The sequence below is a fragment of the Cervus elaphus genome, chromosome 11 (genome assembly GCF_910594005.1).
Source record: "Cervus elaphus chromosome 11, mCerEla1.1, whole genome shotgun sequence".
Classification (NCBI taxonomy): Eukaryota; Metazoa; Chordata; class Mammalia; order Artiodactyla; family Cervidae; genus Cervus; species Cervus elaphus.
The window spans coordinates 87,177,212-87,189,990 of NC_057825.1; the positions used below are offsets into that span (position 1 = coordinate 87,177,212).

At 38.9% G+C, this 12,779-nt stretch overlaps 1 protein-coding gene across 14 annotated transcripts in view; it reads right to left on the reverse strand.

Moving 5' to 3' along the window:
- Positions 1-12,779, reverse strand: part of LTBP1 (latent transforming growth factor beta binding protein 1) — a 442,953-nt gene that overhangs the window by 129,579 nt on the left and 300,595 nt on the right. For all 14 annotated transcript variants that reach the window (XM_043918271.1, XM_043918275.1, XM_043918274.1 and 11 more), the window contains 3 exons: positions 5,549-5,674; positions 3,780-3,905; positions 3,262-3,384 (listed from right to left, as the gene is read on the reverse strand). In XM_043918271.1, the coding sequence (XP_043774206.1) occupies positions 3,262-3,384; positions 3,780-3,905; positions 5,549-5,674 (375 nt within the window). The remainder of the gene's footprint in view (positions 1-3,261; positions 3,385-3,779; positions 3,906-5,548; positions 5,675-12,779) is intronic.

A 12,779-nucleotide genomic window follows, 5' to 3' on the forward strand; every position in this document is an offset into this window, starting at 1 on the left:
TTCCAAGATTTTCCAGAAACTATGGTGAATAATCATAGGGTAATATATTCTGGTTTAAAATACACCTTGCTTTTCACATTCACGGCTAACTAAAGTTATTAATCATTGTTCTTTTCAATGTGAGGAGAAAAAAAATCACCTTAAATATGGACAGAACTGTGGCAGAGATACAATAGCTTCAGACTTTTTAAAGAATGGTCAAACAATTGGAGATGTGGATGTAGAAGAAAGACTTGTAGACACAGCTAGGGAAGGAGAAGATGGGACGAACTGAGAAAGCAGCATTGATGTACATACACTACTACATGTAAAAGAGATAGCTAGAAGGAAGCTGCCATGTAACACAGGGAGCCCAACCTGTGTCCTATTGACAACCTAGAGGGCTGGGATGGGGGCAGGAGATGGGAGGGAGGGTCGGGAGGAAGGGGATATACGTGTATATATAGAGAGTTCTGATTGATTTGAGTTTTGTACAGCAGAAACAAACACAACAATACAAAGCATAACCTCCAATTAAAAAAAAAAAGAATGGTAAAACAATAAAATGGGGGGAAAGGTAACAGAGGTACCTTTCAACTGTTTAATGAAATGAAAAGGTAACATTTCAACCATTTAAAATGAGTACTAACACCTGGGTACCAGCCCCAACTGAAACAGGTGTTTTCCAAGTGAGTGGATTCAATGTCTAAGTGTCATGATATAAGATGTATATAGGACCTCTAATCACACTTAAAATTTAAACAAGGTTTCTCAGGAAAAAAAGTGAAAGAAATATATGATGAATACACTGAACATGCAGGGGTATTTGATGTCATCATTCTGGTAAATTCTCAAAAATCACCTCCCATTATGTATCATTAGTGATGTATGAAAAGATGCTTAAAGTAAAAGATGTTATTAATAGAATAAGCACCAGGTCAGTGTTGCAATTTTTTTTTTCCTATCAGCAAAAAATCCTTGCCAATAGACAATGACACACAGTGGTTTTTTTTTTTTTTAGGTCAGATGTTCTGGGACTTCTTGTTCTACAAAAAGATGATGCTTGCCAGTTTAATTTTCCAAACAGCATTACATTCTTCTCTGGATGGGATTTAAAAAAAAAAAGAAAGAAAGAAATGGAACTACAACTGCTAAGTCAGAGAAGGTCATTGAGATAGGCTGAGCTGATAAATAAGCAAGCTGAGCAACATAAGACAGTAACATCTCTGGATTTCCTGCTGCTCTCACCTGTTTGCTTGTTCCCTCATCTATAAATGAGGGCCTACCTGCCTGGTAATACCTTCAGAGAATAAAGTAAGGGTGCATGAGATAATGTCTGTAAGCTACAGTAGACTCCTTGGAGACTGGCGCTGTTTGAAAGCAACTTTGTCAGTGACAGCTGAGAAAATCTTCAGTGAGCCAGAAGCCCAGGGACCTCTGGTTCTGGTCCATGGTGAAATTAGAAAACAGCCACGTTATTTGGCTCCTTCATTTCAAGCTTTTTCATGGGGTAAGAATTATATAATTATTAACTCAGGGGATGCTGGTGAGATTTCTGTTAAATAATTTCCATGCACTGACTATTACTGAAGAGTCTCCTTCTTTCCACTTACTTACTTATCTTCAACTTTCTTTTCTACTCCTTTCTACTGTGCATCCTTAACCTGTAGTAATTCCTTAAATATTTTATCTTCCCATCCTGAGTCAGTGTGTAGAACCTGAGGATCTGTATTTGACCTTTTGGGGAAGCACAGTTTTGCATATAAGTGCTTGTCATATAAATCCAAGCCCCATTTTTTACTTAAAAAACTCCCACAATTATAGATATTCTGAAAATATCTATGCAAAAACAAAAGGAGTCAAGGAAAGGGGAAATTTAGGGAAAGTAGTACTTCTTGAGAGCTAACAAGGTGACAGGCGCCATATGACATACTGCAACACCCATTTACCGCATGAGCCTGGAAGTTAACTGCATGATTCCCATTTCACAGATGAAGAGCTAAGTTTTGAAGAGCCTGCGTAACTGGCCCCAAGCTAGAAAGTTACTGAGTGTGGGGATCATGAGCTGAAAAGCCATCATCTGCATTCTACCCGTCCTCAAGCAGCCTCCAGAGCAGAGGCCAGTCCCCTGTAAGAGAAGAGTGGGGACACTTCACACCTGCACTTTCCCAAGGCCCTCAGCCATCAGGGGAAGAGTTCATATCTCTGTTCTGATGCAGTAACATAAAATGCTCCCCACTTCTCTCCAGATAACTCAGGGGCTGAGGCAAGGGGCCAGCCAGTGAGGCAGGTGCAGGCTGCCAAAAAAGTGTCTAATGAGCTCTCCCTCCAGGCCTGGTCATTAGAACTGTGAAAAAAAACCAACATATCAGAGCCAAGAAACAGCAGAGAGCAGCCTTCCCCAACCAGCCTATCCCTCCTGAGCTCTGGAGGCCCAGCCATGTCTGAAAACAGGCTAAATGTCAGGTAGCCAGGCAGCAAACATGTGGAACCAGCACCAACCCCACACCCAGGCTCCTCAGAACATGTCCAAAGGCCTCTGATCCTTTGTCTTATTCACATTTCCATGAAGACTGAAGCAGAGGTTCAGTGTATTTCTTCACAAAAATCATTATTCAAAGTGTACCACGGTGGTTTCAAAAAGTACCCATGTGACTTGGGACACGTGCACAAACAGAAATATTCAACGGTTAATCATCTTAACTTTGAAATGTTCAAAGCTCTTCAAGACATTTTTGCAACAACAGCAAATCCATTGCTGGGGTCAGCATTAAAGAAATTTTATCTGGCACAGCTGGAGTTTGACCTGTAGTTGGTCAGACAACATTTCTGTAGAGTCTGCAAGCAAGTCCCGGAACACGGGCGAAAGAAAGAAGCTGAGACAACAGAATGGACCAAGATGAAAAGGTTGAAAACAATCAGTTCACACAGGTGACACCTGCACCATGTCCCCAGGTGAATGATGCTGTGATTAAGTCTGGGTTTGCACTAAGATCCTCCGCAGTTCATTGTTACAAAGTGATGTCACTCCACCTACCAGGGAAGGCAGATATTGAAGTGAGTAATAGAGGAAGAAGACAGAAAAAGACACAGACAGAGTCACTGAAGGGAGGCAAAGAGGCTTTGATTCCGGGAGGCAGCCAGAGCCCGTGCGAGCTGCTGTCCTGCACGGATCGGAGGTGGAGGAAAACTCGTCCCAGGCCAGGTGCCTACAGGCCCCGAGTTCTGGAACCAGCCCTGCATTTCATGGACATGTGTGCGCCGCACTCTCAGCAAACTCACCCTCGCAGTGGCCTCCTGGCATCATGTGATACCCGCTATCGCAGTATTCACACCGGAAGGCCCCCATGGTATTGACACAGTGCCCTTCCCCACAGACGTCCGGCCTCAGACACTCATCGACATCTAAGCAAAGCAGAAAACATTGTCAAGTGTGATTTCCCAAAACCTAATTTCAAACCTCTCCCATCTCCCAGGTTAGTTCAAATTTAAGAAGGAAGTAACTGATTCCTACTATCTCTCTTTGATTTGTTCCAAAAAAATTGAGTGGTTTGGATTTACTCGAATCCAAAAGAAATATTTAACACCACTGGTCTTTGCACACATTTGATATTCTTCATTCAAAAGTGCTGGGGGAAAAAATTCCATTCTTTAATCTTCTAGAATCTAGCAGATTACTGTGTTGTAACGGGTTTAAAAATAAATTCCGGGTTGTCTGAATGGGCCCTGGACTGATGGAATCAGGGGAGCTAGAAACCCACATGAGGGAATTTATGCATCAGAAAGAACACTGTTATTACCTATGCAGTTAGTACCCTCCTCACTGGCCATGAATCCTGCTGGGCAAATACACAAGAAACTTCCCTCAGTGTTTTCACAGCGTCCCTGGGAGCAAAGGTGTTGATCCTGAGCGCATTCATCAATATCTGTTAACAAAAAGACAGACAAAAGGATTAGCATAGCATGAATTCTCAGACTCTCTGTTCATGAAATACTAGCATTCTGTCTCCTCTGTCCCACCTTATAAGTGAGGAAAACAGTAAAAGGAATACAGTCAGTTTCCCTGAATACCTGAAGGGCTGCTATTGTGAAGAGGGAATACATGTATGGCATACTGCTTTGAAAGTTCACTACAGCTATGATATTGGTGTTTCAAAAGAAAGATTTAAGGTCAACACAAAAGGACCTGCCTGATAACTGGAGTCATGTAAGTGCTGGAATTCACCGTGCAAATCCCAGGCCAGCTCAGCAGAGGCGGTGAGCAGTGTTATGACAGGCACTCTCTTTCACAGTGCACATGGGTAAAGCGAGACTGAATCATCTCGACTGACTGCCCTTCTCAACTTTACACTTGCGATTCTAAACATAATACATCTCATGTATGCAAATTCACAAGAAAGAGTCATACTATAGGGCAAGCGGATGCCCCCCTCACACCTCACTCCCCATATATATTCAAAACTGAACAGCAAAAGTCATATTTGCATAATGGAATTCAGCATAAAGTGGATTTAATTAGGTATATCCCTTTGTTGCTCCATATTTGCCTTATAACTCTTACTGAACTTCCTTCTTCTAAAAAAGATATTAAATTTAGTGTTAACACATTAAAATGACTTAATACATTTACACCCCTTTGTAAGATACATTTTTCCCCAAAGAAGCAGATATGAGCTCCCTACATTATAAATTCATTAATAGTCTCTTGTCAGCATATACTGATTTTCAATACAGAGTCAAAGCTATGGTTTTTCTAGTAGTCACGTATGGATGTGAGAGTTGGGCCATAAAGAAAGCTGAGCACCGAAGAATTGGTGCTTTTGGACTGTGGTGTTGGAAAAGACTCTTGAGAGTCCCTTTAACTGCAAGGAGATCCAACCAGTCAATCCTAAAGGAAATCAGCCCTGAGTATCATTGGAAGGACTGGTGCTGAGGCTGAAGCTCCAACTCTTTGGCCACCTGATGCAAAGAACTGACTCACTGGAAAAGACCCTGATGCTGGAAAAGATTGAAGGCAGGAAGTGAAAGGGACGACAGAGGATGAGATGGTTGCATGGTATCACCGATTCAACTGACATGAGTTTGAGCAAGCTCCAGGAGTTGGTAATAGACAGGGAAACCTGGCAAGCTGCAATCCATGGGGCCACAAAGAATCAGACACGAATGAGTGACTGAACTGAACTGAATAGAAATTCCTTTATTTTAAAAATCAAATTTTATAAACTTATAAGAACATATTTTTATTGCAGGATATATTCATATTAATCTTTGCTAAATATGTTTATAGATAGCTATTTCTAGAGCTCTTAACTATTGTCTATATTCTTTACCTGAAAAACTTTGGGAAATTATTCCACCTTGATGTAACTGTATTACTCTTGGCAAAGCAGGCAGAATTGAACCAAGAGGTAAGAGCCTTCTAGGAGTTAAGCAAGCCTCTTTTCTGAGTACCTTTAGCTCAGGGAGAAAAATTTTTTTAATTAAACAGTATTTTCTCCATGATTAAAATGCTCTTAATGTGCAAACATTTGATATTTAATAATCTCATCAACCAGAAGTGTCTTCTTACCAACACATTTCCTCTGTTGTTCACTGAACTTGTAGCCGTCGTAGCATATACAGGTATACCTCACTGGCAGGTTAATGCAGTGTCCTGCTCCACAGATGTCAGGGTTCACAGTACATTCATTGATTTCTTTAAAAATAAGAAAATGTGGGACAAAACAGATATAAACAAAGATTTCATTGCACCTTGCAAACGATTACTTTTTTTCCCCTGAATACCTTATTGCCAGTTATGCATTCAGAAAACAAAATTTTACACTCTAAAATCAAGTGTAAACTCATCTGATTACATTATAATGGATCAGTTAGTCACACCCAAAGCCATGAAAAATTCTTAATGAGACAACTTCTAAGATGAACTGGAGTAGGTGGAAATTTAGAAAGAGGCCATCCCGGATGTTATCATCAATTGTGAACTTTCAAGATAGCCCATCAGTGAGTTTCTATCCTCTCCAGTTCATTTTGGATGACGGACTGAATCACATGATTCCTTCTGATAAGAAATAGATGGCAACTTTCTACTATTTGTTAGCAGGCCAAATTCAAGTTCCAAAAAACATACTCAACCTCCTCCCAAATTTCTCATTAATTCTCCAGAAAGATTTACCACTTCTAATCAAAGCAGAACTTCTGGATGCAACGTATTTTTAATTTGCCAATTTCAACAGAAGCATATTTTATTTATACTAGTAGAATATAGAATCTTATTCCAAATCTTCTCGGCTCAGTTCCTCCCTTCCTTTCCTCCTGATTCTTGCATGAGACTGGCTTCTTCTATGAAGTCCTTTCTCCACTCATAGACACAGGCTGTGGTCAAGGCAAGGGGAGGGGAGTTTCCAGTGGGTGAAGGCCATCACAACATGCTTTATTAGCAAAATGACCTGAAAACTCAAAGGTGACCATCTGAGATGAATTACTCCGAGACAGTCTGTTGATTTCAATGATCCTTGTAAGGATGTATAACAGTATAGTAGGCAGTGAGTGGTACAGCTGGTGGTCAGGGCCCAGGCTTGAGACGAGAGTACAGGTACCAACCTTGTTGCCCCTTCCTTGCTCTGTAACAGAGCACAAATTACTTAAACAATCTAAGCCTCACTTTTCTCTATGTATAAATGAGAATGACCAGAGCACCAACTTCAGAGTGTGAGGTTCAAAAGAGATAACCTAAATAATGCATGTAGCTCAATGCCTGGCACAGTATATATGCTCAATAAAAATTAGCCACTATTACTGATTACTGTGGTTGTTCCTATTGAAGTTATTTAAGAACACGTAACAGGGTCTTTCCTAGTGGTCCAGTAGTTAAGAATCCACTCTGCAATGCAGGGGACATGAGTTCATTCCCTGGTCCAGGAAGACTCCATACGCCACAGGGCAACTAAGCCCACACACCACAATTACTGAGCCTCAGGTCTATAGTTCATGAGCTGCAACTACTGAAGCACATGTTCCCTAAAACCTGAGCTCTGCAACAAGAGAAGCCACTGCAATGAGAAGCCTGAACACCACAACTAGAGTAGCCCCTGCTTGATGTAACTAGAAAGCCCATGCACAGCAATAAAGATCCAGCACAGTAATAAATAATTTGGAAAAAAGAATATATAACAAAGAAGTAGCACATGAATAATACTACTATTTTCTCACTGTCATCACGTAGTAAACAACACTTAAAACAGATGACACCATGGATAAGCCCAAATGGCCCAGTGGAGGAAGACCAGAGGCTCAAGTGTGACAAGCTAAAACACACCTTTGTTAATGGGGTCTATGGTTTGAATGAAAAGAAAAACAGTAACCACAGTAATTCACAATAACCCACTGTGAATTCTGAAGAAAAATGTGGAAAACAGTGCTTTAACAAAAATTCACTATGGAAATGACCTAAATTGGGGTTGAGGTTACTCTCCAAAACCCAAACCACATTCATTTTTCATCAAGTGTTATTCACTGTGCTGTGATTTTAAGACAACTGATGCAAGTTATTTGAAAAGTTGCTAGGCTTTAAAAGGAAGCATATGACTACAGAGCTGCAGTATTTTGCATAAAATCACTTAGATTATGATAAAAGCACACATTTAAAATTATTTATATCTTTAGTGAACCTATTTATGCTAATTCAACATCAGAAAAATAGTTTATAGTCAGTATAACGTCAAGTTACAGAAAAAAATAATCCAAAGACTAAAGATATAGGTAATTAACATGACTGCTTAAACTTAAATGAATGATAATAACCATATAAAATGATAAATTATGAGACATACACAGTATAGATTATATAATAATCTTTAGCAGGATAGAAAATGCTTATTTTTTTAAAATATAGTTAGGTACAAATTGTAATATAGGATATGATCTAAATTATTTTATACACAGAGAAGTAGATTGGAAGAAAATAAATCTAAATTATGGGGATTGGTATTGTCTATATTTTTCTGTATCTTCCAAATTTTCTACAGTGAACAAGTGTTATTACTTCTATAATCAGAAAAGTCTTTCTTAAAAAATTATCATTCCTATGTGCTGCAAAAATCTGAAGGTAAAAAACATAATTTTCTCCAGGTTCTACTTCTAGACCCTTAGGTAAGAATTCTCTTCTCTGTTTACAAGAATTCTTTAGTAGAATAGTGTGAGAAGCAGTTCTTTAACCATCTATTCTTAATGTAAGCAGATGCCTCCTTTTAAAATTAATGGTATTTAGATTTCTTGATTTTCTTTGTAATTATTTTCTTTATGTTCTTCTCTGCCATTTGCTTAAATCAGAGAAGACATATTGATCAAATTTGCAAAAAGAGAAATTATAAGATGACTTAATATACTAAGAAGTAGTAGTGAGAATTAATTAAAAGATTGTACATCTGGGGTTTTCAGGAAATGCTTGATGGATACTCACTGCTCTCACTCCCACACATACCAATTTATTGATTACCAAATATTTATCTGTTCTTTTTCAGGCACAGTTTTAGAATGGAATGTTTACATGTGTAAATAAAGTCTTCAAAAATATGTGATGCTTAATTCAGATGAGATACATTCCTATGCCAGTGTGCCAATATTTATATAATTTCTTCTTAAGTCAACTCTAAGATAGAAGAAATGATTAAGAATTTTAACTCTTCTGTCTTAAGAAATGAACAATAACGGCCTTTCATTCCAATTTAGTACCTTAAATAGAAGCTATGAGGCTGAAATATTTACAAGGAAAGCTTGAGAATTCTTAGCTGATTACCTCATAGATTATGTATATAAAACTGCACTTTGAAAACGTTGATCCCAACTGGCACTAACATATGTAAGAAAATGCTACTCCGACACCACTAGAGGGTACTAAGAGATACGTCAGTGTGAGGGGATATTTACTAACATATTCTAGATTTCTACAGTTTGTCCCATTTTTTATACACATGATAAATTGTAATGTATCAGTTTATCCTCAGAGATCCCGTTTATCTATTTGCTATCCCACCCTCCTAAGTTCAAAAATAAAAATTAACAACTTTAAAATACCTCTGCTTCCTCTTTACCACTCATCAAAAAATTTACCAGATTATAATCAACGATACTAAATCTTAACTGCTCTCAACACACAAGAAAGCATGTGACTTGATAGAGGTGTTAGCTAATGCTTTTGCAGTAATCATAGTGCAATACATGAATGTATCAAACCAGCACATTGTATACCTTAAACTTATACAATGTTATATGTCAACCACATCTCAAAAAACAACAAAATTGATCAACACCATTTTTAAAGTTAAAAAAAAATATTGATACTCCTAAAACTCAAAAGGTGTTTCACATGACCTCTTCCTCCACTTCCCTTCTTTGTCTGTTACACTTTCATGCTTCATTATAAGTTACACAGAAAGGCAGTCCTGATGGTATTGTCTTAAAACTGAAACAATTAAACTTCAGGCTTAGAAAACAAGCTTCTGGCTTTCTCTGCATTTTGGGGGACAAAGACATTACACTTTACATTCTTCTAAGAGGTCACTCACAGAGCCATGCTAGCCTGTTCCCACAGAAAGGATCAGCTCAGGTCAGAATATACATTCCTCCATATGTGCTGACGGCATCCACACAGGCACTGGGAATACGGTAAAGCCTTGCACAGAGAGCACTCATGATTGGTCTCTGGGGCACTCGGTTAATGATCATGTCTTCTCTTCTGAAGCATGTTTGGCTTCCCAGAGACAAGAGACTGTTCCCTCTGGACTCTTGGAAGCATCCCCCTTCATAATGCCTGTCACATTTCCCCTAGGGTGCAGGACCGCCCTTACACACGCGGCCCCTGAAACAGCTTCACCTACATCAGGCCAAGGACTTCATTCTATCTTTCCCAGGAGTCCATTTAGAATTTGGAAAAAGGAGTCATGACCAAAAGCCAATGGAAAACCAAATGGTCTATTTGTCCCAGAACGACGGCCAGAGATAGATTTAAGAATCTGGTGTCTTTAAGAATTAAATGAAAAAGAAAGCTTCTGGCAAGATATGACAATGAATACGCTGACCTTTTGCTTTTTTCCTGCTCATGTGATTACTCAAAATAAATAAATAAATAGAGCTGGAAATATTAAAGCATGATGATTTTACTTGCAACAAAGTTCATCTTCCATGAGCCTACATAGTTTATTGAGGCTGTCATGACACTGGTAATATGCTTCAGGGACAAAGGTTTTTATAAAGGGGTCACTGATGAGTTCTGGAAAAGATCTGATGAGCAAAATAGTTTTTACAACGTTTGGGCCATGATGATTACAAAGGTTTACACAAAGCAGTCATGAAAGTCAGAATAATTTCTGGCTGGTCTGCAAGGGCCATGGAGAAAGTTTAGGAAGAGCTGGCAGAGGAAGGCATCAAATGTCAACTCATGGAAAGGTTTACAAAAATGCCCTGGCTTCCTAACTGCCCCACAAAGAGCATAAATTGTCCCACAACAATTGAAGCAGATGTTTCCACTTTGTAAATACTCGCCAGAGAAATAAAGGTTTGATTTTCCAACCTATCCTTCAGCTACTAAGACACTATGCTAAATCAAGAATTTATATGCTGAAATGTATCATTTCTTTGGAAACAGTATGCCAATAATATTTCAAGCCACCAACTCAGCTGCTCGGAGTGGAAAATATCACCCTTATTCCCTCCAAATATGTGGCTCCCTTTATAATTATTGCAAGTTAAAGTGAGTCTGATGAAATCTACAAAGGCTACTTCCAATTTCACCATCATAAAGAGCAATGTGAGGCTGATTTTGGTTATTTTAGATGCCTACTTATTATTCTATTCCTTTCTTCAATTCATGGAAGAAACTAAGAGTAACAAACATCTATCTCCTTTGTGTTCCAAGTTAAAAAAAAAACAAAAACTATGCCTAATGTTCCAGAGAGACTCAGATTGCTCCTTCAATCTACATATCTGGCTCTCTTATCAAAATCAATGGGAACATCTATATTTTGATTTCAATTAAATTTGATACAAAACATTCCTCTTATTCTAGGGTAGATTACAGATCATAGTATAGCTCCAAAACTGCAAATTATTTAAATTCAAAAACTATTTAAAATGTTCTCCCCATGGATTGGTTCAGAAAGATTCTTTTCCTATAGGAAGTCAGAGCACCTATAAATGCTGCGTGAAAATGAAATTTCAATGTCACTTGTTTCCTGGAAGGAAATATTTGCGCTTCAAACATGTGATAGCAGATGTTAGCCCTGTATCTCTGCCAAACTCAAATTAAGCTGTCTTCTAACAACTTCATATAGCACAACTACTTTCATTTTTTTTTCAATCAGTTCCACAGTTCAGTTGAAGCTGAGTAACTGCAATTTGTTATTCCTCACAGGGCTGCATTTAAATGATCAAACTGCGTTTATCTAGCCAAACCTCTACAAAGCTAAACGGCAAGAAGTCTGTCTGTTAAGTCAGCCATTGTTAAAAAGGCACAAAATAACAGCGTGTCTTCACATTGGAAAATGGAAATAGAGTACTTGAAAGAACTAGCACATTGACAGACTACAATTTTCTTTTTTAATGCAGATATAAACAACGAGAAGACTTGGTGACCAAGAAGGTGCATTATATGTTTGTATGCCTTGCATAGTAGCCATGCATGTGCTGTGCTTCATCGCTCAGTTGTGTCTGACTCTTTGCGACCCCATGGACTGCAGTCCGCCAGGCTCCTCTGTCCATGGGCTTTCTCCAGGCAAGAATACTGGAGTGGGTTGCCATGCGCTCCTCCAGGGAATCTTCCCCAACCCAGGGAACGAACCAAGGTCTCCCTCATTGCAGGTGGATTCTTTATCATCTGAGCCACCAGAGAAGCCCAGTCTTTCATAGACGGGTTTAATGAAATAAGTAGACACAGCTGTGACTTCAGAACAGAGAAAAACAATTTTGGCCACAGCCATTAAAAACAAACAAACAAAAATCACTAACATTTCACTCTATCATTAGAGATACAGGCTTTGGCCAGAAAATTCGTTTGAGTCAACCCACTACTTAAAATAGCTAACATTTCTCTATCACTCTGTTCACTATTTACAGTAAAACCAAAGAGCAGTTGCTCTGCAGCCACGTGGGAAGGCCATGACTCTGGTGCAGCTGCGCCTTGAGGGTATCGCTGAAGCAGCTGAGACACGCTGCTGGGCCCCTGATGGACTCTGCACTACTTGGTCAACTGCACTTCACCTCAGGACAGGCGGTGGTTTAAAAACACTCTCCTATCTGCTGTATCAATTCAAGCGTCTAAGAGAAAGTGCATCCACAATTCTGAGAAAATAGGTCAAAGCTTTGGTTTTTTTAAAACGTATAAAAACTGCATGTACTTAACAGTGTACAACTTGGCTTTTTAATATCTATACATTGTGAAATGATCACCGCAATCCAACTAATTAATACATCTAACCAAGCATGTTTCTGTTTGAAATGATGCAATGTCAGCTAGCTGGAACAGCTCAGTTAGGAGAGCATTAGACTGAAATGATGCAATGTCATGTTTCTTAGGAGGCAAAACTCTGAGAGAGGGTGCACATTCCTCTATTAGCTTCTCCTGTATACACTGCCAACCTCATCCTGCAATGGTATCATGAATTTATGCTATTATGATGCACCTTAGTGATACTTTGTCTGATTACAAAAATATTTTCCCACATCAGAATATGTGGAATACGCAAAAAAATTCCACAATGAAACAACATCCAAACCCCTCAGAGCCCACTCCCAAAATAACCACTGCT